The sequence below is a fragment of the Anarrhichthys ocellatus genome, unplaced genomic scaffold (assembly GCF_004355925.1).
Source record: "Anarrhichthys ocellatus isolate YVR2014 unplaced genomic scaffold, GSC_Weel_1.0 scaffold38, whole genome shotgun sequence".
In the NCBI taxonomy this organism is placed as follows: Eukaryota; Metazoa; Chordata; class Actinopteri; order Perciformes; family Anarhichadidae; genus Anarrhichthys; species Anarrhichthys ocellatus.
Window position 1 is genome coordinate 94,790 of NW_022280068.1, and position 26,187 is coordinate 120,976.

The 26,187-nt window shown below is 43.1% G+C and overlaps 1 protein-coding gene across 6 annotated transcripts; it reads right to left on the minus strand.

Moving 5' to 3' along the window:
- Positions 1 to 224: 224 nt before the first annotated feature.
- On the minus strand, positions 225 to 26,187 carry LOC116394193 (ras and Rab interactor 2). Of its 6 annotated transcripts, none has more exons than XM_031867078.1 (14): positions 26,063 to 26,187; positions 20,871 to 20,966; positions 15,870 to 15,964; positions 15,435 to 15,633; positions 15,237 to 15,351; positions 14,680 to 14,796; positions 13,814 to 13,886; positions 13,527 to 13,618; positions 8,039 to 9,460; positions 4,417 to 4,499; positions 3,949 to 4,174; positions 3,471 to 3,602; positions 1,863 to 2,026; positions 225 to 1,484 (listed from the first exon to the last, which is right to left on the minus strand). In XM_031867078.1, the coding sequence occupies exons 2-14, from the start codon at positions 20,928 to 20,930 to the stop codon at positions 1,158 to 1,160; spliced, it is 3,105 nt and encodes a 1,034-aa protein (XP_031722938.1). In that variant the 5' UTR covers positions 20,931 to 20,966; positions 26,063 to 26,187; the 3' UTR covers positions 225 to 1,157. The 6 variants fall into 6 exon arrangements, with proteins under 6 accessions (XP_031722938.1, XP_031722941.1, XP_031722939.1 ...); XM_031867082.1 differs by having other exon boundaries at positions 1,394 to 1,484; positions 1,823 to 2,026; XM_031867081.1 differs by lacking the exon at positions 14,680 to 14,796.

Sequence of the window (26,187 nt, forward strand, 5' to 3'; positions counted from 1 at the left end):
ATCCTGGCACAACCTTTTCTTTCACCTGTTCTTAATCCACAAACACAGGTGAGAAAACTAATTAGCTCAGAAAATGAAAAATGGATCACCCATATTTTTTCTCTCACTTGCCTCTCAGGGCTTCCGTAAATTATTGACCAATCAGAAACAAGTCAGGTTTTGTTCTTCTGCATTTCTGTACAGAAGAGCATTCAGTATCTAGAAGAAAAAGAAACACAATGACAAATGGTTCATTTGACTTTATACATCAAACCACAAAGACACATATTCCCCTACATCACAACCTTCTGTTTAGACCTGTGCTGTCAAAATGGACACTTCTTCCAAAAATAATGTAGCAAGAAGTCCGCTTTGAGCTCTCCATAACAAATTATAGAAACAGTGTTGTTTTAAATGGACTTTCAAGATATAAATCCAAGTCTACTATCGAGTCCTGTACAGAAATATTAAATCAGAATATAAATCTTTAGTGATGGAAAATTTGAATATAAAAATATTTCTACACGGACATACAAGCTACAATTGACCAGCAATTGCAGAAAATATACATAAGAGCAATAAAAAACTACTTTTACAATAGTTCATTTGACTTATTAAATCAACGTTTTAGCATGACGTTTTTATCTGGGTCATTTTGATGAAAGCTGACTAATCCCTGGATGATAGCTGAAAGCTTTCAGTAGCAACACACTGTATGTAGTATGTTCAATTCCTTTTGAAGGGACCCGAGACAACAGCAATTAAGGCAAACGTTGGTTACATAACATGCAATATTAAACTGTATGACCTCTGCTTTAGCATACTTGTCCAAGAAACCTTTCACCTCCATTATAATACTTCACATACTCAAAATCCTGCAAACCAGCCTCTAAACACGATCTGATACCACCTAACCTACTTCACATTCTTTTTGACCCAAACTGAGCCACAGTCTTGATCCTTCCCCTTGGTGGTCCCTCATAAGGTAAATTACCTTATTTGCCTTGCATCATATTTGATATTTTATCTATGCATCAATATGCCAATATACAGCTCGGTTTCTGTTTCCATTCTGACGTCCTCAAAACTATCTACAAAATCTATAAGCACCACCATAATACCACAAAGCATAAGTATTGTTTAGGATCAAGTGCAGCACGCTGTGATAATCTCCGGATCTATTCAACTTGAAGGCAGTTTCCATTGTGCATGATGGCAGGGACACAGAGGTTGAGGTTAGGGACCCTCCTGTAGACAAAGTGGAAGATCTGTGCCCGGGGCCGGCCGTGGAGCTCGGCTTTGATCCGTTGAGGGTGTGTGTCCGGGGCCAGCTGCTGGCTAGTGTCCTTGGTGGCCAGAAACAGTGCGAAGGTGTCAGGGTCCGGGATCTTGAACTTGTAAGCGCAGAGTGAGCACACCTCCTCTGTGGTTGTGTACGGGTGGACGATCAGGGTTTTGGCCGTGCAGCCTGTGTCCACTTCCTGCAGGGCTACACGGAGATAGTTCTACAGAGAGGAACAAAAAGCCCTGTGTTAACATTTGGCACAGATGGAAATCTCCACAATGAATGAAGGTCAAGAGTCAAGAGCACATGCAGAAAAAAGACATGCAGTGATAGCTGTAGAAGAAAAAAAAAAACACATGCAGTTTTTTAATGTTCCACTAGAGGGTGCTCTAACAAAACATAAAACTGAACCGTGGCTCCAAGTCCTCATGCTGTGATATTAGTAGAAATTGTAGATTTATTCCCGTTCACTGACAAGGGCCGAAATGCAGCACCGTTCATGCTGAGCGTGACGTTTCTTTTGAGGGGGGGTTTTGAATCGGTACAACTTGGACTCACTGCCTGGATGTTCAAGTCGGGTTCAGGTCAGGCGCGATACCTGAAAGTCGTCCACAGACGGTGCTGAACGTTGGGTGGTTCGCCGTCTGTGCCACTGGTGCAGAGTGTTCCTGGCCTCAGAGCTCAGCACCCGCGCTGCCTGCTCCTCCTGGAAGTTCTTGATGAGGGCCATGGCTCCGTAGGCGCTGGTCAGGTAGTAGCCCCCTGGGGGGTGGGTGGGGAGGGTTAGGGTTAGTAATGTTTTGAGGATGGATGGAGAAAAATAAATCAAACTGAGCTAGTTATGTAGAAATGAAACCAGCGGACATTACATGGGCAAGAGATGAACACTTCCTCCATTGGAACAGAAATGAATCACAACATAAAGGACTGAAGCTCTAGGACACACACCACATACTGTACATTTGAGCTTACTCTACGTGCCAGACAGGTTGACGCTGATAGGAAAATATTTCATTCTGGGAGGAGTCAGCCTCCTTTTTCCTCTGAACCTGCTCCAGCCCATTCAAATCAAACGCAGACTGGAATGTCCTGCCAATGTCAAAAGGACTTTCCTTCCTACGTCTTAAGTTTCTCAAGCTGATTCACAGAAGCTTCCTGGTGACCTCCACTCAGCTGAGAAGGCCCCGGTACAAGACCTGTGTTAGATGCTACCAATGTAAGAATCACAAAACTTCCAAAAACACTTCAAAATGACTTCATCTACCACAAGAAAAGTCTTCAACATCAGCATTTCTTTAAGCAGCATGTGATAGTAGAACTGTCTTAGGAGTCAGAGGATGTTGCTGGTGCTGATCATGATACTGCAGTAGTAATAGTCATGCCTTGTCTTCACTATACTGCAGTGATCGATTAGGGACATAAGCAAGAAAACACACCCATGCTACATTCCACACACTACAGCCTCACTGGGTCTGGTATGAACCCATGCTTATAGTGGCTAATGTTAGCTAGCTTCCAATAAACATTACTAAGTTGACTTAATGACATAGTGTAACCATTATTCTGTAAGAGCCATTTGTAGCCTTAGCAAAAGGTTACACAGTTAAACTTGAGCCACAAAGCTAACACAGAACCAGTGTACAACAGCTCAAACTGGAAAGGAAAGATCCAACACTAGTGGAAGTGGAGGAAAATCAAACCGGTGTTTATCCCCATGCACTTTCACATGGTAAAAGGAGAGTTTCTGTGGTTCTTCTTTGTGCTCTGTCCTTATCAGGGTCAGACCTTTCTGTAAGTTCTAAAAATAATCGTTTAACCTTTTGGGAAATACACTTATTTGCTGTCTTTCTGAGGGTGAGATGAGAAGAGCAATGTCCATCTCATGTCTGTGTGTCGAGTACAGAGCAGAAGCTAGCATGTCGTTAGCATAGCCCAGCAAAGACACAAGACAAGTTAACAAATATGCCTCCTTATACAAAATACAACTTGTTATTTTGAGAGCTTCAGAGGTTTTAGTAGTTTGTTTGCTGTCTCCTCCTGCGTACAGTCTCTACTCTAAGCTAAGCTAAATACACCCAGCCCTGTACTAAATGAACAGCTAGTACAATATTTGGCCTTGTACCCTCCTCTCACGGTGTATTGTGTGTTTTCTCTCAAGTGTTACATACCAAGAAGGTCATGGATGAGTGATATGGAGCAGACCTACCCTCTCCTTGCAGCAAAGACGGGTCCAGCAGCTCCATCATGTACTGGATCTCTGTGTCCAGCTGAGGCATGTCACACTGAGCCACCACATAAGTCAGCATGGGCAGGAAGTCATCGGCACCGAACATCCTCCCTGGTAGGAAGCAGACGCAGAGCGGTGAGGCAGATACAAATGTCATCGCTGTAAACACAATCTGAACCTAAGGCTGAAGAATCTGGTTCAGAAGAGGAGACTTCCTCTGTTTGCTCTCACTGAGATTTCTTCCTTGTTTTTGTTTTTGCTGTTCCGATGCTAGGTTCAAAGCACAGAGGATGTCTTATGCTGTACTGATTGTAAAGCCCTTTACAATCCCTTGTATAGCCCCGCATTGTGATGCAGGGCTATACAAATAAATTAGTTTGAGTTCAAAATGCTTGCCTTGCAATATTGGTTTTATTCTCAGGCTTTCTGTCACATGCAGGGTAGCACTTCTCCATACCTGAGTTATCCTGCATGATGGTATAGATGAGTTTACACACACGCAGCAGCAATGACACCTTTTTCTCGGGAGAGTACATCTTCCTCATGTTTAGGAACTTGTGGCAGATCTTCTCGATAGCCTCGGGGTTGGGAGGCACGGCTCCGTCCACCCCTAACTCTTGCGGCCTCTTGGTCTTAGCCACGGCCAGGTTCTCCCTCAGCTGCTGCAAAGCTCCGCTGCTCACCTGTAGAGAGCCACAGACCAACCAATATGCTTACTTTACCCAGTCGACCAGTAAAGAACAGTTATTTTTAATGTCTCTTATCGCCTCTTTTGGGGATTTGATTTTTTTTTTTGAACATTGTGATCCTTCTCAAGCTAAGAACATATCCTTTTCTAATGAGCGTGCACTAGTGAATTTATGATATTGTGAAATGGGATGGTAGAGTAACCCTGCCGGAGAACAAGATTCCACTTATCTCTTACCTGGAAGTCATGTAAAGCCATCTCGATCACACTCCTCAGAGGCTTTAGGACACACTTGTGCATGGCCTTCTCTAGCACCTGGTCTGTAGAAGATGGCACACACACACACATACACACACCACGTTATCGCAAACCAATAGATCAAGAAATCATTAAGGAGGAATGACAAAGAAACTTTTGCACCTGAAAGCGCATCATGGCCTCTTGAGTGAGACCAGCGAGGACACATCACACTAAACTGAAACTGCTCTGTCAGCTACTATAAAAGTTAGAAACACAGCACTGTTTGGTCACCTGAACATTGAATCACATATAAATAAATACACACACATATAAAGCACAATCAAGACGTTGTACAAAGTCAGCTGACGGCCCAGCCCAGATCATCACAGTGGTATATTCAGCTCTGAGAACCTAAATCTCCTCAGCCGATGGTATACAACTATGTCTGTGCTAAGTACACTTCATCATGTTCCACTGTGGGACAGTTACAGAGCATCACAGTGAGGAGGCCGTGGGCTTATTTAGGGAGAAGACTGTCTTTCTTTCATATCAATCTTGTTGTCAACAAATGCCATGAAAACACCAACAACCAACCACCTATTCCTATTTTCTGACGATCCGTCCTGTCCGTGTCCCTCAGCCTCCGGGACTTTAATTCCTGCTGGACATGTACATCTACGAAAAGGGGTCGCATATAGTTTCATTTGATAAAAAAAAGGCCAAGTCCTCATTGAGCAAACATAACTGAACAGGAGCAAACCAAGCCAGTAGCATCTGTTTCTAGAAAGGTATACATTCACAAAAAAAGACATTTCATAGAAATGTAGCAAATCAAATCTGAACGCTTTCACTTCCTGGTTTGAAACAATCTTAAAAGGACCAGTGTGCAGGATTTAGTGATGACTGCTACTCCCCCGCCGACAGTGGCCTTCAGGGGCATTCATACCACCAAGTCCAAGCTGCCACTTCAACTTAACAACGGGACAGTCTCTCTCCAGAGCCAGTGTCTGTTTTGCCCTTCTGGGCTGCTGTAGAAACATGGAGGTGTATCATGGTGGACTCTGTGAAGAGGACCAGATGTAGATATAGATGGCTCATTCTAAGCTAACAAAAACACGAGGACTCTTAGTTTCAGATTGATTTAAACACAAATGAAAACATAGTTAGGAATATTAACACATTTCTGCCAATAAATACCACTAAATGCTACACACTGGAACTTTAAGCAACAAAAGTGATAAATAACTAACCTCAAAGTCTGACCTTCACCAGTCATATTTGTTTTTACGTGTTCTTTGAAGAGTTAAAGAGTGTGAGATTTATCGGGTCTCAGCTCCAGTGCGACCGTGACGAATCCAACTTGGAAGTCTATTCAAAAGTATAGCATTCATTCAGCTAGACCTCCACAATGACTCCATCTGTACCTCCCACCTACACACATGGGCTTCAAATACTCTCCTGCCTACCTCAACTATGTACAGCATGTTGCATTTACACAACTGTGTCTTGTTGTTCACTTGCAGCACTGACACAGCTATTCACGCACAAGCATCCCCAGCCTCCAGGCAGAGTTCATGCAATGAGCTCCACACAACCAACTGCACGCTTTGCAACAGCATGAACTAGCGAGCGTGCACAAACAAGAATCCTGATCTTGTGGAGAAATGTCTGACTTTATGGTGAGTCACGGGGTGAATGTACTGCACTTACACACTACAGCATGAAAGCCTCCACAGTGTGTGTGTTGTGGGTCGCCTGAGGTAAGGGTTCTTTACTGCACAAGACTAATACATCTGAAGTGAAGAACAAGGGGAGGCCTGAGGTGTTTACAGAGGCCGGAGAGACCCCACTGATCCTCATGTGTGCACAAGGAGCAGCACAGAGGCTGCTAAGGACACACGGCATGTAGGCACACACACACACACACACTTTATGACTGTAGACTTCCTGATTCCCCCCAGAAAGGCTCACTTCCTTTGTATATTGAGCAATGTTTGTTATTGGGCTCATTCTCGACTACAGCCTGTTCAAAGTCTTCCTCAACTTCAATAAACTGTGGGGGACCCTGTGATAAACAGTGTGTACACACAGACATACAACAACATACATACCAACAAGCACTATAAGAGAAAAGCACTGGAAGTAATGAACACAGAATTCTGCAGTTTTCTGTTTTACGTGCCACAAACAACAGCTTTCCTTTTCCTTCCCATCCTTCCTCCGTTTGTTCCTCCATGGCCATGAGTTAGGGTGTGTTCAGACAGGTATACAGCCTCACTCAAAATGTCTGGACTTCCAGCTCCCCCTTTCACTACAAACACAACATTTCTTTCCCCCCAATGTCAGACTTTCAGCCGTAACCTTTCTGTAAACACTCAGAGCCCAGACGTCAGCTCGGCTCCACTTCTCCTTTCTCTTGAAGCTATTCTGTGGGATTGTAGCTTGTCGTCCAGACTGCCTGCTAGCTGCTCGTAGCTCACAGTTTTGTTTTGGTTTTCCACCGAAAAATGAATAGCTGTAATTTTGACACACCTCTAACCATCTATCAATTAGGCCTCCGGTAGATTTCTCTCATGATAGTGCCTTTAAAATAGTTTGGAATTCCAGTTTAGCCCAAACTGTTATTGAAAAACTTGATTCCTATTTCCATAGTCTCTTTATAAAGAAATTGTGACATTTAATGTGCGTATCTGTGGTCTGTCGGCACAACCAGAACGGATCACTGCTCCGTCTCTGAACAAGGCTTTGCTGTTATTGTTTACAATGAACAAGGGACGTGAGATGAGTGCAAAGACACACTTACATATTCATGCAAATACTCAAGTGCACAATAATCTGATTGGAATGAAACGTCCCTTTGATAGAGCTGCTCATGCCTGCAAACTTTATTTTTTACAATCATCATGACCTCAATGGAACAAAGCAACAACTTTGATACTGTGAATTTAGAAAGAGGGATTCAATCCCAATAACGCAACAGTACTGTTTTCTTTTTCATTTTCCATGCAACTAAAGAAGCCAATGATCACAAATGTTCAATAAATGTTGCTTTAATAAACAGTCAACATATCTGCCAGCTTCCAGTACTCAGTGCTGCGGAGACACATTTCAGTGAGGACCAACATTAGGTTTAATACCAAGCAGGCCTAATTAACATACAGTTAAATGAAATGTATGCTTCTTTTTTTTTTAAATAAGCCTCAACTACGCTGTAAGGTTATGGCAACCAACAAGAGCCAAGAATTACTCGTTGGGGCACAGCACACTGGCATTTCTGAAACTCAACACCGGTAATGAGGAAGGCTAATTTGGAAAACTTCTAATAGTGTGTCTAAAGGCAATGACAAGCCTGGGCACTCACTGAACGTCATCAATGAATCAAGTCGCCCAGAAATACTTTTCTGAAGCAGCACTGAAGACATTTTACTTCTCAAATGATACTGGAAGGAAAACATGAAGATAAGTGAATGCTGTCAGTGATGGGATATCTAAAAAATGACACACATGTGCCCACGCATGCAGACGCACAAGCTTCACCAAGTCAAGACCCACGATCCCGCCACGCAAACAACAAATCTCAAATAGTTTTAAAGAGTTGCAGCCTTCTTGGCCAACTTACCGATCTGGTCCTCAGGTATAAGTGACTCTATAGGGGGGTCCAGTTCGGAGCTCTGGCCCAGGTAAGCCTTCATCTGTGTCATAAACTGCCTGAGAGTCTGCAGAAAATCCGTCCCTGAGGTGTGACAGCCTCGGTTCTCCTGAACAAAGCTGATGTAGTCCTGGACCAGGGAGCCAAAATATGAGCTTTTGTCCCTGGACAGCTCAGCGATCCTTTTCACCGCCCGTCTCTCGGGGGTCATGAGGGAGCTGAGCATGCCGCTCACCTTAAGGAAGCGTCCCTTCAGGGCCCTGGGGAGGATGAAGGAGCCACCGCTCAGACTAACGCCAACCATTCGCCTCCGTGCTTTGAAGGACGGACGGTGTTGCATTTCTAGGTCCGTCTCCAGACCGACCCCATAGTCTTCCTCCTCGTCTTCTTCCCCGTCCTCATCGTCTTCACTGCTGTCCTCCACTGGGTCTTGATGAGTAAGGTGTCGGGATGGACTAGGGGCCAGGCCCAGGGAGAATCCAGGAGACTGTGAATATTCCAGTGAGTCAGAGGAGGAAGTAGACATGCTCATGTCACTGAGCCGCTGGCGTCCCCTCTCCTTAGGAGTAGACAGACTCCCAGCGCTCTTCTCCAGTAGTACATCAGCAGGGACGGCAGGTGGAGGCTGGCAGGGTGGAAGCTTGGCTCGGGACAGAGCCTTGGCAATGGTCTCATCATCCAAGGCAATGTGGCAGCGGTGAGCTTCCAGATCAGGCTTCTTTGGCCTTGGAGGTGGTGGGTTTGTGGGCACAGGGACTGGTGAGCTGGCAGTTTTGGACGGGCTGCTATGCTTGGCACCCATTGATGGTCGAGCGGGAGCCTTGCGCCTGCTGAGCGACGGTTGCTGTCTTGTAGACACAGCAACGGCCTCTGGCATGCTCTTGGGTCTGGTGGTAGCTGCCAGAGGTCCAGGCGGTGGAGGAGCAGGGCGCCGGCGTGGCATCGAGCGGGGGGGAGGAGGGCGAGGGGGAGGTGGCCGTGATTTGCCGTTCAGTTTGATCTTGTCCACGTGCTGCTCGCTACCTCGGCTGCTGCTGAGCGGCTTCACGGGCGATTTCTCTGCATTCTCTAGGTTGTTATCGGACTTGACAGCACGTGAAGGTGGATCGTCCTCACGGCGGTGGTGGTGGTTCCGACGAGTCTGGAGAAACAGGGGGTTGACAAAGCACAGAGGACCACTGGAATGTCTTCTCTCAAGATGAAAGGAAGGTGGAGGAGCGCCGGACCGCAGGGTCGGGGGTGCACTGTCGCAGTGAGCCCCGGTGTGTCTCAGCCGTGACCCCTCAACCTCCCTGTTCCTGTTAGTTCGCTGGGGGCTGAGGGTACGGCTCAGAGGGCGACAGGGACGGGGGGAAGGGCGCCGCTGACTGCACAGGGCAGAGTCCCAGAAGCCTGTAATAGAGACACGGACATATTAACTATCTGAAAGCTAGACACATAGCCTACCTCTCCTCGGACAATTCAAGGCTCAGAGTGTTCAAATTAAAAGATCAGTTAAAGAAAAAGGTGAAAAAGCACAAAAACAGCATTCTCAACTACTTCTCACCAACAGCTCAGACTTTTCTTTAAAGTTTCCCTAAGTTTTTCTCTTTGCCGGTCTTTGGTCTTGCTGGTGGCAGAAGCGCGGTGAGTTCAGCCCGTGTCTCTTGGCTTGCATTCACAGGGTGCACAGCCTGAGACAGAGAGAGGGAGTCGCCCATGCTAATCATAGAGTGGGAGGGCACTGCACACACACGGCACGCAGATCCAGTTCCTCCACTCCTTCTTCCTGCTCGGTTTTCCTCTCTCTTACGTCTATGCGCTACTGAGTAGTTGTAGGACAATGTTCCGTTGTTAAATGAAGCTATTGTTATCCGCAAACCTCATTTAAATGATATTCTGCCTTTTTTTTATATCGACAGAACAAATGGAAGACATGTGCACTAATTTTGGTGTTTCTGTGTGCTGTTCCACTGAATCCATCCATTGCGTTCAGCTATATGGCATGGCATTCCTCACACTAACACTCTCAGCTTTAGTAACAACTTGAAAATAAATACTATATTGTAGCATGAAGATGTACATACAACACAATGATTTAACCACACTGAAAAGAACAGGCAACAAATCATGCCACTCCAAAATATCTATGCAGGGATTGCATCATAAACCCAGTGACGACAGTTTCCGTGGAATGGAAAATGGAAACGATACTCTTGCATTCCTGTGGCCATAAAGAAGCTGTTATTCATACCTGTTATAGTACAGCGTCTGGAGACTGAAATCTGTGCGTGGTCTTCATACTGGCCCATTTCAACAATGACCACCTGACACTGTAGAGTCTGTCTGCAGAGTAGACAGCAGGCAGCCCACTCCAAATAGCACATCTACAACTGACTGTTCCCTTTAATTTATGTTAACATTTATCTGTGATGTTTGACTGAAAAAGAACATACTATAAATTCTCAGATCAAAGCTGGTGTTCAAACAATGGCCGACTTTAGACAACGTGTTAACATGAATTAAAAGCAAACAGCATTAACAGCACATTAAAAAGGCAGCAGATCAGAAAACAGTAAGGCTCATTGCTACAACATAAAAAGGCATACATATAAAGGACGGTCGCACAGACACGAGCCGACGTGGAATCGTGACTAAGAAAAGCTTCGATCTTTTAAACTCCTGTGCGGGGAAACCACCAATATTCTCAAAGCTCCTCAAAGTTCGCCATTTTCTGCACCCATCCACATCTGCGTAGTTAGAAAATATTGGATGTGCACAAATGTGTCGGATTGCAAACAACCAGGTGGGAAAGTATAAATGTTGCCTTTAAACCAAGAACATAGTTAGCAGAACACTGGCAGAGAGCAAAAGACATTTTCACAAATCCCTTACAAATTAACTTCAGTTACAAAATCCACTGCATGTGTCTATTGGCTTGTTTTTGCAATGAGGCTCATTTGCACAGACCAAATGTATGCATATTACCTGTTTTAAATACATGCAGAAAGAACAGGATCACAGAGTCTTTCTTTTTATTGTTACAACTCACCCCTCTGCTCGGGGCCCTTGTGGCTCAGAGTGGGTTTCATAGTGCTGTGGTGCGTGAAAGGCCCATTATACTGCATCATGCCGAGTCTACAGCCATGCTAACGGCTCTGTGAGGCTGCACTTGGGCACAGCAGTGCTTTGAGCTACTGCTAACATTGGAACACTAACATGCTCACATCGACCAAGCTATATTTCTGATGTTAAGCAGATGTAACGTTCACCATGTTCATCTTTGTTTATTGCCGAAGCATGCTAACATTAGCTAATTAGCTGATGTACAGCTGAGGCTGATGGGAATGTCATTAATTTTGCATTTAGTCATCAACCCACGTACACTCTGTGATGACTGTGCTAGAAAAGTTACGATACATCCCAAGGAGACATGAACATGAAGAGATTCAATGTCAGTCCGGATCAAAATGGTGGACCGACTCAACATTGCCATCCCGTAAGTCACACTGCTATTTTGGCTACAACCTAAGTAAAGTCCTACTCTCATGAGAAATTGATTTTTTTATGATCAACAACAGGAGATACTAAGTGCCTCAAACAACGCCCCTGAAAATCTGTTGCAAAGTCACTGCAATATTCATTTGTCTCGGTTTGTAACATGTGTTTGTGTTTCACATGTGCGTGCCTAGAGTCCACAACATACAATATGACAGTCTGCTTTAAGGCTTTAAATAGAAGCGTTCCTGTGGAGGAGGGAGTTTCCCTTAATTACTGTATAAGTTAGCTATGGGAGGCCCACAGGCTGGCTCGAATTCCTTCACATCAAACGGAAGAGAGCTGCAAAGACACACCTACTAAAAAATGTGACATATGTGGATTTCCGAACAACTACCTCACATGATGTTCCGAGAGCAACAACAACAACAACCTTATTCAATCTGGCTACAGACATTCAACTCTCAACATTCAACTCTTCCATATTTTTTTTTAAATCAAGCCACGGGTTTGTGTGTCCAAGAAATGACATGGAATCCACCAGCTCTATGTATGGCTCAAAACACACAGCCACATTACACCCACATCCATACATAGGAGAGCAGCTTTTCATGTTTGTCACTAGGTCTATGTGATGTCAGCACTCACACTTAGTGTAGCTTTCCACTCGCCACTCCCTCCTCCCCCACAATAAGCTCTGAGCTATGTCGAAGGCTCTACTGTATGAAGCTGACTCACTGCAGATTCGCAGAGCTGAGACTGGAATAACTTTGAGAGATGAAGTGACTCAATCTGCTGTGAAACCGGACCTGAATGCTCAGCGAAGGAAAACACAAATACTGGCTGCTTTGTCTCTGTTTGCCTGCTTAGTCGACTGAATGTTAGCATGTTGTAGCAGGTGTGGCTCTCGCACACAGGCACCATTAGGTTAAAGATAATGTACTGTATTAAAGTGCAACACTGCTGTTTTAAGCTTGTATACTTTAGCCACTTTACTTGATGTTTAAGAAATAATACAACATGTTGTCAAATAGATTTATTCAATTTCTATCCGAGAGTTAGATAAGAAAGTTTGTATCAGTAATTCTCCTGCGCTAACATTTTAGCAACAGAGCTTTTGTTCCCTGTAAAGGTTTCTTTTGGGGGGGGGGGGGTTTCCTGTACTGATGTGAGGGTCCTGGGACAGAGGATGTCGTATTTGTACAGATTTGTGATTTGGGGATCTATAAATAAAGTGAATTGAATTAATTTGTACATAAACAGAAATGTAAAAATGACAATTGGTAACTATTCAATGAATATAAATAATTGTAACAATCTGCCCAGCATTTCTTTTCACAGTCTGCTATAGTGTGGGTTGCCAGGTCCGTGTGTGGAGGTTTCAGTACAGGGCTCTGTACAGACACATTGGTAGAAAACCTGGCAGCTGTTGTTCGTCAACAAATAGTCACTGCAACTAACTCAACATCACACTTTGTGCATTTATTTTCATGTAGTAACTAACAAAAACATGTGTTAATAGGAGCTTTAGAAGTGCTGGTAATGCACATTTAATAATTAGAGAGAACCAGGCTAGCTGCCTCCCCCTGCTTCAAGTCTTTATGCTAAGCTAGGCTAATCACCTCTCATCTCTGGCAGTATATTAAGACACACAAGCCACATCAAGCTTCTCTTCTAACAATCTTCTCATTCAAATTCCTAAAATGTTGAACCAGTCCTTGAAGTTTGAAGATAAAAAAAAAAAAAAAAACTCAACAGAATGTTCACTTTGATGGATTACCGTTCTCAGACAGATTTTAAGTCTCTGCAGTTTGTTGCCAGTGTGAAATGAATGTAAATGAATGGCTCCCTGAACAGTGAGAAACCAATCTAAAAGCTGTAGAACTCTTAAAAATGCTTAACTGAAGCTGGTTTATATCTAAAAACTTGCAAAACCACCATGGTTGTTTACTTGACATAATAAAATAATCAATGAGGCTACCTGCTCCCAGCTGAGCCACCTCCTCCAGTTCTTTCTGAGTCTTAGCCGATGCAATGGCCTCTGGGAGTTGGAGTGTGAAAGGCAGGACATCCCTAAGTGAAAGATGAACAATAAATGTGACCGAGAATAAAGATTAGAAATACAATATCAGAAAGAATGAGAAAATGTTGATACACTTCAGTATGTTTTGTGATACTGTATCGATTGATTTTTAATCAATACTTAAAAATATATATTTGTATGTTGACACAGAAGAAAACTGGGGATAGGATGGATGGAGTGTTTACCTGCTAATACAGTAGAAGGCCACCAGGCGAAACAGATCTGCAAAGCTGATCCCAGATTCCTCGAGAGAAAAGGCTGCAAACAAATGAAATGTTTCCAGACTGAATTACAAGAGGGGATGATCAAGAAAGTGAGTTCCTTCACTCTGCTCCAGACTTAATATCTCAAATACTGGATGAATTGTTGAGAAATTTTGTACAGATGTTCAAGGACCTCAGAGGATAAACTCTAATTGCTTTGGTGTACTAAAAGAAAAGACAGGGATCACAAGAGTGTTGATAGTTTTGCTTTTTACTGTCAATATGGAATGGATTGCCGTGAAATTTGGTAGAGATATTCAGGGTTTGTAAGGGATGAGGTGACTTTTTATGTAGCGTCACCAGGAGGTCAAATTCTTCAATTATCCTCTAAGATACTGTATCTCCACATCTATACTGATTGGCACAACATTTGGTACAGATCCTGGTTCCAAGAGGAGCAGTGGAATTTGGTACAGACATTAGTAGCAGGGTTCAAACCCCTCTTCAGCAAACACACTCACTGTTTCAACAAGGCACTCCTACATCGGCTCTTTACTGTACAATACCAATAAGTGACAATACCTTTGCTTTGCTTTGGAGCTGGCTAATCTGAGACTTCTAAGTTTTCTGATATGAATTTGCATAATTTTATTTCTACATAGAGCAACTATAAAGACAGCATTTACCCTTCCCAATGTGATATTTAAGCATCGCTGTGCTTGTTAGTGAGCAGCCTTAAAAGGACTGGTGATTTGTATTGGTTAAAAGTTTAGTTCAAACAGTCGGTACATGGCTAACTTTAAAACAGCAGGCAGTGTGAGAGACCAACTGGAGAGCAGCTGACCCACATTTAAAGGACAAACCCGGCCAAAGGCGGACGGCCTTCCCATGTGTGCTGTCATTACAGCAGGGAAAATCCACAGCTGGTGTGTCATCACAATTTGGCACCATCACTGCTCCATGAACTGAATTATTAGAAGTGATAAGCACAGTTACAACATGAATGACGTTTTTCGTGTGATACGATCATAAGAGTTAACCACTAGAATATAGTTGTTTTTCTCGTATGGCATCATATGTCAACATCTTGACTATCTTCAAGTGCAAGTGTTCCCAAAGTCACACATGCACACAGCTGCTTAGCTACAGCATGTTACCTGTTCAATGTCACTGTTGAGGAAGTGCAAACAAATGTGACCATGACCAAACAGTCACATTCAAATAACAGCTAAGTGCTAGCAGGAATCTACTTTGGACACAATCAGAGGAGCTGACCAGGGAAACGGAAAGACCACAACTGGAGCTCTGTGATCCATCAGGCCATTACAACTTCTGAGTCACGTGAATTTACTTTTTTAAAAAACAATTTTAAGATGATCTGAAAGCCCCCCCCCATGTTCCTTACTGTACTGGCTCTCTCTGACAGGGAAGTGGCTGACTGGAGTTCCTGATGGATCCTCCTTCAGACGCACAGACAGAACCTTTCTCTGCAGTGCGGCTGACTTCCTGACCAGGAAAACCTGAAAGTTATGAAATATACAATGTTAGACAATAATCAAAAATGAGACGCATTAGCACTTGTATTTGGACGGTAACCCCTCACCCCAGGAGGTTGTCTGAGCAGAATACGACCGGCCTCCTCTTCACTGACGGCCAGCAGCAGCCACACCGGATGGGTTCGACTCAGCCTGTCCAACACGCTCATCCTCCTTCGCAGGGAGTCGTATCCAGAATCCCTCTCACCCCCCTCCCCCCCACAGTGGGGGGACTGGAGGTAAACGCCGCTCACCTCACTCTCCAGCCTGGCAGAGAAACACAGAGAGAGAGAGAGACAGACAGAGAGTGAAACTCTTTTGCCATCTGCTGGTGACAACAAGTACCAATGTGTAGAGGTATTTACAAACACTGGTGAAGGAAGTCAGATTCGACAGAACGCAGAACAAGATGAAGGTGAAACACGGTGTGGCTCATCAAGATTTTCAGACACAATAAAAAACATGACTAGTCAGGTTGAAGATAGGAGGAAGTGCTGTCTTACCCTCGTAGATCCATAGGCTCTCTGTTGGCTGTTGGAGAGGTCTGGACCATCTCTCTCTTCAGCTCCCCAATCTCCAATGCAAATGTATCAATCAGCTGGAAGCAGACAGAATGAGAGGGGATATAAGAAGGAGACGAGGAGAGGGAACAGCAGTAAAGGAAACCGACAGCATTGCTCAAACATAAATTAGAGAGCAAGTGACGGAGGGACTGTGCTGGCTACATCTGGAACAAAGGGCAGGGAAACCGTTTCCTGTGTACCTCATTTCCTTTAGGAAGGAAACATCAAGACAAAAGCATTGTCAAAGAAGTGACCCACATCAACATCCAGAGTGAGAGGTACTGTGTGCAAACACATGCAGAACTCTGGCAGGAAAGCTTGACGGATTGCTCCTCCCGTGTCACGCAGGACTATTTCAGGAGATAATGTGTTGTCGTGTCATCTATGTTTAGCACTAATTAGTCAACGGAGTGAACTGTTAAAATAAAAATGGCATGTAGGATTGTGTCTTTGTACTGTGTTTAGTTTTAGCTAACGTTATAAATACTGATGACAGATGTGGAATGTGTTTCACGATCGCTGAAACAAAGCATACCTAAAACTCTTGTGGTCTGCTGCCCAATGCGAACAGGAAGTGTAATGTAGCCAGTCAGTGAGTTACATTGTGGGCTACAACTTCAGCCCTGTTTTTTCAGTCTACATTTGATTACATTTTGGCAAATTGACACCATTAAAAGTATGCAGAACTAGTTATTAGAAGTTCCTGTTTGCAATGCATCTACAGATGTACAGACAACAATACTGGATTACTTTGTTCCAAAGATTCTCAGGCAAACTCTGGAGTTATAAGGAGCATCTTTTTTCTATGGTTTCTATGGTGATCCATGGATGAAAATCTGCAGTAGATGTATTAATTAAAGAGATAATGGTAACCTCAGGAAGTGAGTGAATAAGTGTTTGATGTCTGAGCTCAGGTTTGACTGAGTTATGAGAGAAGAATTGCGATATCTAACACAAATTGCTGTCATCTGGTAAAAGTACTTCATTGTCTCTTAAGCTGTGTTGTGCTGACCCCTTGTTGATGAAATGAACAAATCAGTGGGACAAACTAGCAAAACTCACTTCCTGTTTCCTCTGGAACACCTGCGTGCACCTGTCCTTTTCTGCTCATGCAGCATATGAGAATACGATATGAGAATCCCCCTCCGAAAAGGACTTGTTAAAAATAGAGTGGAAAAACTGCTCAGCTGTATTAAGACTTCTAGCAACTAATTGCTTCTCATGTTGTTGTTTTTTTCCAGCCTCGTCCACATTCCTGCATCCTACATTGCAGAAATTCCTCAAACACATCCGAGCAGATGTTCGCATTTGGCTGCTTTACTCTGATGATCTGGGTCAAACAGTGCAATCAAGTAGGCTTCCTAACAGTGCATCTGGATGCAGAGCACAGTATAATGAAGACCACAAATGTGAGGTGATGAAAGCATGTCAGTGTGATATTATCAGGCTTCTTTAGATGTGGTAAGCTTTACCCATGTAGTGCAAACACAAAGCATTATACAGAATCACTAGTTTACATTTCAACCAGTAGGAGGCCTCCTTGTCCAAACGGTCTTCCACCAGCTGGGCTCCAGACCACAGCCACCACAGGCCCCTCTGACTCCCCCCTCCTACGACTAAGTGGAGCCAGCTCTGTGAAAGCCTCACACTCTACACAGCATGAGTGGACGGTGTTACTGGAGCCCTTAACACTGTACACTTCAAACACAAACTGAGGACGCTCAATTAGAACCCTGGTGAAGACAGTGACAAGGGTCTATAGACAACTGACCAGCACTGTAGAGAGACAGACAGCAAGAACCCTCCTGCCCTCTCTTTCTCCTCTGGTGACACGGAAATCGCTCCCCCTCCGCCATGATGGAGGATCTTCAAATCCCTTAAATGCACCACGAAGAGGAGCTTGGAGCTAGGAAACACAGATGCACCCTGACATGCTGCACCTCCACATGTGGCAAAACATACTGAAATTGTTCCTCAATAAGTGGTTCTGCATACCAGTGGCTTTGACAGCTGTGCAGCACGTCAGCAGTAACTGGCGCTATGGAACCAAGGATCTCTCATGTGGCTCCTCCATCCTCACATCTCTTTCACAGGAGACATGTTAGCATAATGAAAAGCAGCAGAAGTTTCAGTTTAAACTACTAGAACTGATGAATGCTGATGACAGAGATTTTGGAGTTACAAAGTGCTAATCTGATTGTAATATTTAGAACAAAAGATTTTGGATTTGCCTGGTTAGATCAACAAATCGTGACGTTATTACAATAACTTTACTTCATAAATTTACTTTATAGAATCTGTTATATTTAATAGTCACACACCAATTCTTATTGAAGTGTGATTATTACACTATGGATTATTACATACTGGATATGTACCTCCCTTATTTCACCACTGTATCTCTTTAAAGCTCAGGTGAAACAGCTGGACAGAGAATGGAAACTGGTCCAACCTCAATTCCAGCACAGGAATGCTGCATTGGGGGGGGGGGGGCACGGAGTGGGAGGAGCCCAGCAGCGAGAGTTATTAATGTGGCTGTGGAGAGAAGCCTTCTGTGAAGAGAGGGCCATTGAATTATATGAACGACATCATGGAGACTCCTGAGCTAGAAAATGGAAGGTGAACACACATGTTGCTGAGTGATTCAAGCATAGACACACGCCAGAGCATTGTTCATTCAGCTCCTTAAACTTGTGAATGCGTGTGTGTCGAGGTAAGTGATTCTCTGCATGCACTGCTGTTAAAGCCATGGATGGAGTCAACGGGAAACTATGTTTGGTTTTGACACACACACACACACACACACACACACACGGTTTCAGAGTTAGTGAGGACGGAAAAGAACGGTAGAGGAAATTAAAAGCCAGACAACTTTCAGTGTTTGTTTCTTAGTTCATTCTTGATCCTGGTCTAACTCTTTTTTTTTTTAGCTTTGAAAGTGGGTTTCATTTATTCATCTGCCTAAAACACTGAATTTGTCAAACAACCTGAATGAACTAAGAAGATGCAGCCAGGTGAAAGATCTTCCACTGAGACACAGTGCTCATCACAAGCTTTACGTCTCGTGCTTGCAGGGATTTAAATGAAGAGCACGACTTTTCCTCTTGACCATTATTGGGGCTTCCAACGCACAAGACTGTAGCTGCTTTACATACAGTGGGTATGGAAAGTATTCAGACCCCTTTAAATTGTTCACTCTTTGTTTCATTGCAGCCATTTGCTAAAATCAAAAAAGTTCATTTTATTTCTCATTAATGTACACTCAGCACCCCATCTTGACAGAAAAAAGAACAGCTGCTGTAGCAACACTGGTAAAAATGTATACAGATGTCAACCTCCGCGTCTGAAAAGTGAAGCAATGCTGAACTGTCTTAAACCTGCATTCTCTCTCATGTCCATCAGGGGGCGACTCCTCTGGTTGTATAGAAGTCTATGAGAAAATGAGTCTACTTCTCACTTGATTTATTACCTCAGTAAACATTGTAAACATGAGTTTATGGTCTCAATCTCTAGTTCCAAGTCTTCTTCAATACAGCATGATGTTCATTTAGCAAATTATGGTCCATTTAGAGTCAAATAGACCATAAAGCAGGGTATCAAAAGGAACGTAAACAACTTTCCATGGCTATTGCTAGCACTCACTGTTGTCAAGTTAGCAGCTTGTTGAAGGGGCAGGTAGTTTAGTAGACAGGTAGGTAGAGACAGGCAGGTAGGTTGACATGTAGTAGGTACATAGACAGAGAGACAGGTAGAGATAGGTAGGTTGGAAAACAAGTAGGTAGAGACAGGTAAAGTAGTTAGACAGGTAGGTATGTAGTCCGTCCTATCATTACTTTTGGGCAGAAGGAAACGATTGGATGTGTACCGTCCCTTATGACAGTCACAGCTGATTTATTTCTATTCTATATTTGATCCATCAAGATGTAAATAGAATTTCAACAAATGTAACAAACAAAAATCTAAAATACATTGCCCACCCTGGCTTTAATCAACTTTATTTTTCATATTTTGTAATCTATTAAGTGTATAAATTCAATGAGAAGTGTATAATGATTCATGTAAAAAGGTGTAATGAGCTAAAGCTTCAGGCAACACCTTTTCCATCAGCATAAACTTGCTGATTACCATTTCAAAAGTAATGACTTGTTGTTTTCTTATACTTTATGTGTATTTGAGTTGTGGAACTCGAAATCAAAACAAAATAAACAAAACAAAATAGTATATTTTGCCATTCTTTCCAGTGTGCAGCTTAACATCAGGCATTCCTTTTGTAAACAATGAGAACCAGCAGAACAAATACAAGCTGCTACTCTGACAAATACTGTTTACTTGACATGAGCCTTGATTAGAGTAATCATGTTATGTAAGTTAGGCAACAAAAATAAGGTCAAATTAGTCAACTCTGTTTAAAATACATCACCTGACTTCTTCATTACTTTTCACACACTGTAAAGTACATCTACAGACTGTTTGCACTATTTGTCCCTGGCAGGACATGAATGATAACCACAGCAGCAGAGAGGAGACACATTTAGCTTCGAGTGGTCGTAGGACTAGAACAGCGCTATACAAGTTCAACTCCATTTCCTGTTTTCACAATTTGAAAGTTAGTTGGCTCGCTCCAAGTATTTAGGTAGGCTCTCATTATCATAGTTTCATAAATGTTGCTTTGTTTGACTCACAATTTGTTTAAATTGAAAAGAGGTGAAAGTATAAAGAAACACGGCCGGATCAGCAAAGAGATAAAGAAAAGACAGCTAAAGGGACAGCGATAGAGCACAGTGAAAACAAGAGGCAACACAGTTTTCTTCTGTTCTAAACAAACAAGTATTGAGTCAGAATATCCGAAAAATCCCATTTGATACACAGGAAGTGATGCGTTTTATATTTCAAAGGGATTTTTTGCAAAGTCAGCTACATGAATCATCCATCAGTCCTCACCTTAAAGAAGCTCCCGCTCCTGTCTGTGAGGCCACTGAGGGGGTTAGAGCTGGAGGCCATGTTGTCTTCCTGTCTGGGACAGCGTCAGCAGGAACTCTGTGGGTCAAAAGTATGTTTCAGCTGTGGTGCAACCAGAGGACATTCCTGCTTTGGCCACAGCCAGTAATATGGAGGTGCTGGTCTCTTCCCCCCTCCTCTCTCTATCTTGTAGCTGTCAACACATTTACCTCTTCTTCTCCTTTCATTTTCCTGCCTCCTCTCTCTTTGTTCCGCCCTCGCCCCTTGATCTCAGACAACTGCCTCAATCCTATTTTATCTCATTCCAATCCTAATCCTTAGCCTCTGTCCTCTCATTACCTGTCTCTCCTGTTTCCTCCCTCTCTCACATTTCACTAGACTTTGTTCCCATGTCCTACATACACAATTCATTTTCCATCTTGTCCTCGGTTCCAGCAGAGCTGCCCTTCTTTCCCACCATAGTTTATCTCTCGGTCTATTTCTCTATCTGTGTCTATTTAAAGAAGCACGAACTTCCTTCTTCTCCAACTTAATTTTAGCAAACCACTTGAATCCGCCAATTATTTTAATGATAATTGACTCGGTGGTCACTCCCTCCCTCTGCAATTTTACTGATGCCTCACAAGAGATGTGTGAGCAGTTTTTAAACTTTTTTTACAAACAGAATCAAATAACCCCCCAGACCGTGTTTTACATGTCTGGAGGGATATTCCTAGTTATTTTAGCAATTTTAAACCTGTATCGCCGTCTTGATTTTATCGACTCTTAAACATGCTGTGGTCCAACCTCTTTTAAAGAAACCTAATCTTGATCCCTCTGTTCTTAGCAATTAACAGAGGGATCAAGGTTAACGTCACATTGCTGTAAAGGATGTATCGGATTTATTATCGGATTTATTATCGGATTTATTGTCAGATGTATTGAGTAGTTTTACGATACTGGTATCGGTGCACTTCCTTTATTTTTTACAATGCCCCCTGACGTTTTAGCAAGTATTGCAATGAAAGTTGCGCTGAGCACAAATGTCGTTATGCGTGCTCGTAGCTCATGAGCCGGCTGTGAAGTCCCACACCACGGTGCTTAAGCGACTATAAACAAGGCCTTAAGCTAACTGGGCTCCATGCTGTCAGAACTGCAGAAAAGAACTCCCACACCTGGGTCATGTTATTGGCCTGAGGCAAACCAGATGAAGTGTGTGTGTGTGTGTGTGTGTGTATTCACAGGACAGGAAGGGATGGAAAGAGTGCGGTTGATTTAAATACACTGACTTGGCCATTTACTTTACTTACTTAAACCAGAAAGGCTATTCCTTAAAAACAGCTCCACCAGGAAGGAGTCTAAATACTCACTGCTTTTTTCCATGAAATGTTTATTGACGTTCTGTTTGTCAAACACCAGCCTGACTAACAGCCTAACCTCTAATTATAGATTTAGGAGGCTCGCAATAGCAACATGCAAACCTTCAAAATCACACCGATCAAACTTCACATACATACAGTATATCGAGGTTGCCACTGGACTAAAAACCAGACACCAGCCCTGCCCAGCCACAACTTTCCAAAAGGTCAACTGAGAAAAGCCTGTGATGTTTTCTCTGGGCTACTCCCCTTTAAATTAGTACCAGGAACACTGAGCAATGTCTCTGCATAACTTCTATTTTTGAGATGTATAAAGGAAGAGGGGGAGGCGAGCAGATGAGCAGATAATAGTCCAATACCACCATTACAGCAGCACTTGTTGTTGAGTCATGGAGGAGATATGAAAGACAAGCAAAGGGTAAACATACACCGGAAAGCCTGGCTCTAACCAAGACCGTACTACAAACCCCGGACCCTCAGGGGCCCCAAAGGCTTCATGCTCACTGTGTGACAACTAGATAGTGGTATTTACAATTATTGTATATGCTGCACAATAAAGACGATTTTGAACCTGTTTCCCAAGTTGCAACACCTCTACAGGTTGGTAGCTGGTGACTGAATGTCTCTGCAGTGGCCTTTTATGGAAAACATAACTCAAATCTCAATACGCAGACGTGATACACACATAAAGATCAATAAATCAGATGTCTCCTATAGCTTCAGATCTTTCCTAATCAACATTAACAATCAGACTTTCTTCAGTATCCAGTGACCCAGTGAATGTTGTCTGTTTCCGTGGTTCCAGAGTAAACGGGAAGTGCTAGTAGCTGATGCAGCATGGCACAAATGCTCAACTGTAAACAAATATAGGCTCAAAAACAGAGCTCAATGTGTAGCCAAAAGCCAACTCACTGTCTTCATGGCAACATTATACGTTTTGCTTGCATCCCCCAAAGCATGATGGGAATTGTAGATCCAATGGAGGGATGGAAGAAGTCGTATTTTTGGCAGCTCCATAGCGCACCAACACGGTCTGAATCAATGCATGAAGCAGATATTCAGTCCAGTTAGCAGTTAGCTCCTGTGAAAGCATTCAGTGCTAACAGTTTACTCTCACACCGGCGGGAACTAGAGTGGCTGCTTTCATAAACCTGCCAGGTTCTCGGTTTCAGGGAGAAGTGGTTTGACCAGAGTTTACTTCAAAATATAAAAGCACGGAAATCACAGACACAAAACAATCTCTCTAGGCCGTTAAAAACAACAGCACCTGAAGGCAGCAGATGGTAACAGTAACTGTCATTTTAAGGTCCCAGTGAACAAAAACAACCTCAGCTCCATAACCCTAGCAAGTACTGACTGAAGTTAGCATTCATTAAAATACCTTGCAGCTGATTCATTTCCACAAAGCAGCATGCAGCTCGGGCTCCGTGTGCCAAAAAGCCTTGGTCTTTCAGTGAAGCTAATCTCTCCAACAGATTCCAAAGCAGCTTAGACGAGGAAATTCTCCCCTTTATTACATATGGATAAACTGAGCAGCAGAGGACGACATGTTGTGTTCAGGTTCAGACGGGTCTCACAGATCATGTGGAGGTGTGTGAACATGTTTGAACCGCTCTTAGAACTTGACAGTGGAATAATTCCTGTGAAATAAACAAGTGAGCGACAGTATGTACTTTCATTCATCTGACTTTTTGGGAGAGTAGGGAACGATATGTTATGTATGCGATTATTTTAAGCACAGATTTAGATTTTACTATTCATTTCATAACAATTGTTATTTGAAATCCAGGGGTCAGGACAAAGTCCCTCAGAAGCGACAGAAGGACTCATTTATTCAGGTTTTTTTACACACAGTAAAAACCCACTAAAAGAAGGCGATGGTCGTTTTTTTTCTCTGGCGTGTCACGTTCAACAACACTGTTGAAAACAGGGTTAGTAATCAGTGAAAGTGTTACGGTGCTTCTTTTTTGTATCTTACTTATTCAGTCCCTCTTTTCAACTCTCAAACCAGAGTTGGTGATTGTTGGACTAACGTAGACGGTTTCGGTGAGGTTCATTTTGTTTCTGTTGACTGAAACAAAATGTCTGTTGTGTCTGACTGGAGTCTGGTGGCTTTGAGGATAAGGCATATTGATTGTATGTTTTGTTTGTTGATAAATTATAATAATCGTCCAAAAATCTTGGACTTCAAAGTGCGTCACATAGCATGGCACTGGAAAAAAAATGGGCTAAAATGATCGTGTGATGTTTCCGTCACTGCTGATCGAAGCCGGAGCCGATTAATAAAGCAGACTACTGCAGAGTCATCTGACCCAGGAATCAATGCTGAGCCTTTGAAGGCAAAAGCCACACGTTGGTGGGTGTTGGCGAGGTTTTAGTCCAGTGGGAAAAGCTTATGTTCATCATTGTTTTTGTTCTAACTTTTGTCAAGGTTTAATTCCACTGTGCGAATTGGTGGAAATTAATATTCCATCAGTATGTTAGGATTTAAGATGCTCTGACTATTTTACTTATTATTAAAGAAAGGTATTATAATATTATCTGGGAGGGTCTTGTTACGGTATATATATATACATGAAAGTGAAACGGTTTAGCCCACCCCGATCATTTTTCCTTATCATTTGTCCCCTAACTGATATAAAACTGCAATATGGGGGGGGGGGGTCTAACATGTGTGTGATGTAGAGTAGGGGTCTTCAACGTTTTTCAGGCCAAGGACCCCCCCAAACTGATAGAGAGATGGAGCAGGGACCCCCGACTATATATATTGTATAAAATTGTTTTATATTAAACTGGGCCTAGTACCATGTATAAATATACCTTGTTATTGTGCATTCAATACTAAGCTATTCAAATAATACACAGGTTCATATATTCATGTTTTTATTTTAAACATGTGCAAGGTACAGTGAGTAGGGTGGCCACGCCACTGCCATTTATAAACATACCTTGTCAGCTGATACCAATGCCAATATCAACATTGTCTGTCAATTGCATGATAATCATGCATACAAGCTATTCAAATTGACGTTTTCATTTTAAACATAAATCTGGAAACGAAAATGAGTGATGGCCTATTAGTGCCACTGCCATGCATAAACATACCTGTTATCTTGCATACAATACTGAACTATTAAAATAATGGACAGATTCATGTTTGGAAAAAAAAATGTGTCTAATCAACCAAAAGTTTTGCGGACCCCCTGCAGTACCCCCGCGGACCACCTAGGGGTCGCGGACCCCCTGTTGAATACCTCTGATGTAGAGCCGTGCACATGTATGAAGCTTTATATTGACAGGAAATGTTTCAGGCATTTAGGCCCAATAGCACAGTCTTCTCCTGCACCTGTGATCAGATGCAGCATGTGCTTCTGCAGGAGAAATGGGAGCAAGCAGCATGAAATAAAAAAGATAACAGCCACAGATAATAAAAAAGAAGGGGGACAGCATCTGCATCACTCAACATGCAGAAAACTCCCAAAGCTTCCTGCTCAGACTCCAGCTCCTCCTCTCTTCACCAGGAGTCTGGTTTTATGGAGGTGGGTCTGTGGCAAACATTCTCATGTCTCCTGTATCAAAACAACAGCGCTGCTTGGAAAACAACAAAGAGTGAGCAGCAGGTTAGGAAGCGTTGAACCTTCTGTTTCATGTCTCTGCAGAGTCACTGCGCATCATATGAACAGGGACATGCTTCTCTCTGATAGAAAACTAACGCTTCATTTTCAACAGTGTGCATAGATCCACTTTCTCGCTGGTATGAACCAGAGTCCACCAGAGTCCACCAGAGTCCCGCTGCACAAAGACAACTTTACTCACCTTTCTCCGTTACTCTCCGTTACGCTCCGTTATGCTCCGTTACGCCGTACGGTTTGGTTTCGTAGTGACACCGAGGACCCGCTCGGTTACATGCTTTAATGTCGGACAGACAGACCGAGACACCG

Excerpts from the sequence above, each read along its gene's own strand:
- LOC116394193 (XM_031867078.1), bottom strand. The coding sequence starts at position 20,930 with ATGGCCTCCAGCTCTAACCCCCTCAGTGGCCTCACAGACAGGAGCGGG. Across the intron at positions 15,965-20,870 it reads GGAGCGGGAGCTTCTTTAAG|CTGATTGATACATTTGCATT; the intron begins GTGAGGACTGAT and ends GTCTGCTTCCAG. Across the intron at positions 13,619-13,813 it reads GCCTTCTACTGTATTAGCAG|GGATGTCCTGCCTTTCACAC; the intron begins GTAAACACTCCA and ends TCTTTCACTTAG.